At 40.4% G+C, this 5,830-nt stretch overlaps 1 protein-coding gene across 2 annotated transcripts in view; it reads left to right on the top strand.

Annotated features, from left to right (window-relative positions):
• The first annotated feature begins 608 nt into the window (after nt 1–608).
• Nucleotides 609–5,830, top strand: part of CSNK1D (casein kinase 1, delta) — a 13,243-nt gene continuing 8,021 nt past the window's right edge. The window contains exons 1-6 of one of the 2 annotated variants that reach the window (XM_009073139.1): nt 609–716; nt 2,458–2,606; nt 3,064–3,292; nt 3,644–3,814; nt 4,638–4,786; nt 5,300–5,471. In XM_009073139.1, coding sequence (XP_009071387.1) covers nt 701–716; nt 2,458–2,606; nt 3,064–3,292; nt 3,644–3,814; nt 4,638–4,786; nt 5,300–5,471 — 886 coding nt within the window. In that variant the 5' untranslated portion in view covers nt 609–700. The remainder of the gene's footprint in view (nt 717–2,457; nt 2,607–3,063; nt 3,293–3,643; nt 3,815–4,637; nt 4,787–5,299; nt 5,472–5,830) is intronic. The other variant, XM_009073140.1, reaches the window with a different exon arrangement.

The following is a 5,830-nucleotide window of genomic DNA, read 5'->3' as shown; positions in this document are numbered from 1 at the left end:
CCTACATACATTTAACCTTTGAAAGTGGAGAGGTAGGACAATTTTTCAGTCCCTTGATTCCCAAAACAAGAATTTAAGGAGATTTAAAGGAAGTTTTTTGAAAGTACAAATGCTGAATTCTCCATAATCTGCCTTCCAACTGGATAAAATTCTACAATGTCAGAATAGATCTGGAGTCTGTGAGATTTAGGGGAATTGTAGTCTCTATTTCCAGGGTGTAAGAGGTGATTTGAATTCTTAGCATTTCTTGGGTTGGCAGGGACACATGCCACACCTGTAAATATTCATCATGAGCACTTCCACTGCAAACTGGGAGTGGGAAGACACCCATGAGAAGATTCATTTGGGTTGGGTTGGGGTTTTTTTGATGGGATAGCAACAGATCATCTCTTCTTATGCTCCAGTGCCTAATTATCTCTTAAAATGCTGGTCTATTAGAGTGTATCTCTAGGTTTCAGAAGAATGTTTAGATCCTTGTGTCTGAAAGTACTCTGAATGTTTGCCACTGAGAAGTAGTTTGTTGAAACTTGTTTTGTTTCGGTTTTGACAAAGGAAATGCATCTTCAAAATATTTTGACCAATATTTTAAATCCTTCTGGTTTTAGGAACCGATATTGCTGCTGGAGAGGAGGTTGCAATTAAGTTGGAATGTGTGAAAACCAAACATCCTCAGCTCCACATCGAGAGTAAAATCTACAAAATGATGCAGGGTGGAGGCAAGAAAATTGTTTTCTTTTTTCAAATATTTAACTGTTTTTCTGTCAATGATGTATTTGCTGCCTGGAAATTTTTAAAGTTCAAGATTTCTTTTGACAAACAAGGAGAAGATGGGAAAGGTAACAGGGCAGACAAAGAGCAATCTTCTGCAAGGGATGTAGAGTAGCAGCTCTGAGTCCATGGCTGCCAAACTGTGACAACCACTAAGATCCTCCAGTGTTGCTCATGGTTCCAGAATATAGAAGTGTGAAGACCTCATGCAATGTGAAACCAAGTTTGGTCCCATCTGACAGTTCACTGATTTACTTTAGTTTCTCCTGGGTCAGTGGAAGGTGGTAACCCCTGTTTTGGGCCATTTCACCTGACTTGCTTGTTAGAGTAGCACAATTCTGCACTTGATATTTGGGTTAATTTTAGTTGTATATGTTAGTATTCTTTCTTCAGAGCTAAAAATACATCCTTGCTGTGAGAATTCAGAGACAAAATGGCATTTGTAGTGGAGAATAGGAGTGAAGCAACTTCATAGCTACCCCTTGGTAATCTGCTACTATAACTCCTTCATCTGGTTTAGAATTCCAGAAATGTAAATTTTTTGTGCAGTTCTGGGACATAAACCTGGTGTAGTTAAGTTTTGCTTTTGTTTCGTAGCCTCATTTAGGAAGAACTCAAGAGACTGTACTTTGCATAAAGCTCACATTCCACACTGTATCTCAGATGCAAAGTACAGACATCTAGAAATGCCCCACAATGTGTATTGGCATATAGTTGTTTTTAAATTCCTACCTGGTTTAGTTGCTACCTCCCTGTAACTGGAATAGCCTTCACAAAATGCTTCCTTTGTGGGTTTCCTGAGGTGGTGGGTGCTGCAGAGTCAGGTGGCAGAAGGCTAAGTTTCTAGAGGTTTCTCTGTGAAGGCAATTCATGCCAAAGTAATGCATATCAAGCAAAGGTAAGACTTGAAATTGGGGCAATTACAGCATCTCACACCAAAATGCATAGAATTAACTGAAGGCATTTGGAATTTTGAAGGACACTACCTACATGCAGGTTTATTTCAGAATATCTGAGCATTTCTATAGTTTTGTGTACAATAAGGTGCCCAAGTTTCTCCATAAATTTGGGCTAATTTTCACTCTGGCATCTCATATTTAGTGCTACTGTAGTAGACTCACGAAACAGCAAACACCACGGATCTGAAGCAAAGACGAGTATGAATGAAGAGTGAAAATTTGTTGCAGAGTGAGATGAGAGAGAAAAGTGTTTCATGGTGAATCTTCTAGGCCTTGAAACTGAGAAGTTAATTTCTGAGGCCTTCTTCAGTAGTAATATTCAGTGGTTTGTCAGTGTCTTTATTTCCAGACTTCCAGTTTGTGCTTTATTGCAATCTTGGAGACTCCATGAGTTTTAATACTTGTAAAAAGCTTAAGGTTTGAGTCCAGGAAAAAATGCTCTATATTTTTGAGGTGCAAGCTAATACAAAGACTGGGAGGTTTCTGGGGAAGAGGAAAAAGGCTATTTTTAGACCTCTGTTGCTGTAATTTTGTGTTGATTATGCTGGAAGTTATCAAAAATTCATTTTGGAATGTCTGAAGGTAGCACAGAATATGATGCTTCACTGTACATGCAAACATTCAGGGTAATGACCCTCTTAGAATTCATCTCAGGGCCCTTGAAGATTCGTGTGTAGGAATTCTACAAATCAAACTGTTATACTGAATAAACTGTTTCCTTTTTTTCTAGTGGGTATTCCGACAATTAAGTGGTGTGGAGCTGAAGGAGATTACAATGTTATGGTGATGGAGCTGTTGGGTCCCAGTCTTGAAGATCTCTTCAATTTTTGTTCAAGGAAGTTTAGTCTCAAGACAGTCCTGTTACTTGCTGACCAAATGGTAGGAAACTGCTTTGTTGATCTTGGTAGTGCTGTATGTTGGGATGTTAATGTTTTTTGAGCTTGTAGTCAGCTGCATTTTGTCTCTGTAATTTAGAGGTGAATGGGCTGTCTCAACATTAGTTCTGTTTCTATAAATGCAAACTGTTCTATCAAGTGATCACCAAGTCTTAAGTGATGTTTTAAAACCAAACCTGTGTTGTTTTCAATCTGAGTGTTGCACTACTCAAAGGGAAAGAAATTCCCCTCAAAGTTTTTGGAAACAAATACCAGTTAGACACAGGGAAGGAGCTGGAAAGAAGGTTTATTTGTTGTCTGCTAAGTTATGTTCTCTTTAATGCCCTTACAATAACAAGTTTCTTTGCCTCTTATTGTTCAGACAGTATTACTAGTGTTTGTATAACAAAAAAGTGTGTGCTGAGTCTTGACAACGATTTTTTATTGTTGTCTGTGTTTAGATTAGTCGAATTGAATATATTCACTCTAAGAACTTCATCCACCGAGATGTGAAGCCAGATAACTTCTTAATGGGCCTGGGGAAGAAAGGCAATCTTGTCTACATAATAGACTTTGGACTAGCAAAGAAGTATCGAGATGCTCGAACTCACCAACATATTCCCTATCGTGAGAATAAAAACTTAACGGGAACTGCCCGTTACGCATCCATCAACACTCACCTGGGAATTGGTGAGTGGGGGAAGCAATGGCTAAAACTCTGAGGTGTCAGTGCATGTAATTTTAGTGCATGTGGATGTTGATTTATGGAGGCATAGAGGACAGTCCCCTTTTTGGGTACTAACGGTGGGGGATGCATGGCCTTGTGTCTCTTGGGTGGGTGGGACTCAGTTTGTAACTCTAAAGAATTAGCACATTTTTATAACTGCAGGGGTGGGTAATAGGCTTTTTTTTTTTTTTTGTATTGGGTGAGTTTGTCATGGGCATAGTAACTCTCAGCTCTCTCTTGTTTTTCTATGACAGTCTTTTGTTTCTCCAGTAGAAAATGAAACCTAATGAGTCCACTTTTTTATGCTGTTGTAGAGCAATCTCGCAGAGATGACTTGGAGTCCTTGGGCTATGTACTGATGTATTTTAACCTGGGCTCCCTCCCCTGGCAGGGACTGAAAGCAGCAACAAAGAGGCAGAAATACGAACGTATCAGTGAAAAGAAAATGTCTACACCCATTGAGGTTTTGTGTAAAGGATATCCTTGTAAGTTGCTCTTTTGTGACACTAGGCCTATGTGTTTGTGTCTTAGTGGTACTTCTCTTTTCTTTGCATTAAATTCTGCCAGTCTTTTTTTACTTCTCTTTGGGGTATTTTTTCCCCTCTTCCTCCCCCAACAACTTTTGTTGTGCTATATGGTTAGAATTTCTTAATGTAAATTATGATGTTATGTAAATTATGATGTTATTTCATCTGGAAAGACTCAAAAGTTAGTATTTTGATACTATTTTCTCTGGTGCATTGAATTCACTACGATATTCTTTTTTTTGCTGATTAACTTTTGTTTGTCATCTAAAAACAAGTGTTCAGACTTCAGACTATTGCAAATTAAAAATGTAGCCTGACTTACGTGGGAGGTTCAAGGTCCCTAGTTTTGGAGTGTTTTGTGAGGTAGCAGATGTGAATTTTTGTGGTGTAACAAAGCAATGCTATTCTGTGTCCCACAAGAAATTGTGTTAAGTATATTCAAAGCGAAGAAAGGCAAAAAATAATCTCTTCACTCAAGTGTAGTTTTAAACCTCTCCTCCCCCACGATCTGTTGGTAAAAAAATCTGTACTATTGGCTCCTCTTTACTGTTGACTGAGGACATCTTTGCCTGGTCTGTGATAGCCAACTTATTTTTCAGGGCTGACTTGATAGATGGGTTATAGTATTCCCTTTGGTAGATCTCTGGTTATTAAGTCATTCTTCTTGTGTTTGGGAGATTTCCTGCGCCTTGGGTTTGGGGTCATTTGGGATGTTTTGATTTGGACTTACAAAAAAAGCAAAAGTGAAGCTAAAGGAAGAAACAACTTTCTTTAATTGCAGCTGAATTTGCCACATACTTGAATTTCTGCCGCTCTTTGCGTTTTGATGACAAGCCTGACTACTCCTACCTGAGGCAGTTATTCAGAAACCTCTTCCACCGCCAGGGGTTCTCCTATGACTATGTGTTCGACTGGAACATGCTGAAATTTGTGAGTAGCTGACTTAGCTTTCTAAAACTTTTTTTATTTGTAATATTTTTGTTTGGTTGGGGTTTTTTACTACATTGTCTGTTTTGGATATCTTAATGTGATGCTGTAAGATTGTCTTCCCTTTTGCCTCTTGGCAGCTCTGTTGGATAGAGAAAAGGGTCAGGAGCTGAGGAAAGGCAGGAGATACAGGAGCCATGGTAGAAGAGTTGAATGACAACTAGGTTGAAGTTGGAGGGTTTTAAACATGCAAGACTTCTGAGATACTTCCTGCAGAGCAGTCACCAGGCTAGGTTATTTTTCTCCTGCCGTGTGTATGTTAGAATTTTGAAGTCTATCCCAGCAGTTCTATAAACAAAATTTGTGGCAGTTCTGAAGAAATGTTGCCAAAAGAAGTAATGCCCTATCTAGCTTCAATTCCCACATCTTCCAGTTCTTTCTGTGCAGTATTTTTATCCAAACATGTAGTTGTAAGCTCAATAATCCCCCAAGTTGTTCACTAGTCTTGACCCGTAGGGTGCCAGCAGAGCGGCCGAAGATGCTGAGCGTGAAAGGCGAGAGCGAGAGGAGAGACTAAGACACACCCGAAATCCAGCTGTGCGTGGATTGTCCTCCACTGCTTCTGGCAGGCTAAGAGGAACACAAGATGTAGCTCCTTCTACTCCCCTTACCCCAACTTCACATGCTGGTAAGTAAGCAAGTACTTGGGGAGGTGCACCTGGTAGATCGCTCTGATTTGCAGGTTGTTTCTGGTTGTTGGAAATTCAAAATTAGAATTAGGAGTGGCTGGAGTGCAGCCAGGCAGAAAGGGAGCTGAGAGTGTGGAGAGACAGGGAGCTGAACAGGAGCCAGCAGTGTGCTCAGGTGGCCAAGAAGGCCAATGGCATCCTGGCCTGGATCAGGAACAGTGTGGTCAGCAGGACCAGGGAGGTGATTCTGCCCCTGGACTCGGTGCCGGTGAGGCCACACCTTGAATCCTGTGCTCAGTTCTGGGCCCCTCAGTTCAGGAGGGATATTGAAGTGCTGGAGCAGGTCCAGAGAAGAGCA

Source organism: Acanthisitta chloris, unplaced genomic scaffold (genome assembly GCF_000695815.1).
Source record: "Acanthisitta chloris isolate BGI_N310 unplaced genomic scaffold, ASM69581v1 scaffold16784, whole genome shotgun sequence".
Taxonomy (NCBI): domain Eukaryota; kingdom Metazoa; phylum Chordata; class Aves; order Passeriformes; family Acanthisittidae; genus Acanthisitta; species Acanthisitta chloris.
The sequence above is the reverse complement of the archived record's forward strand: the minus strand, read 5'-3'. Positions and strand labels throughout refer to the sequence as shown.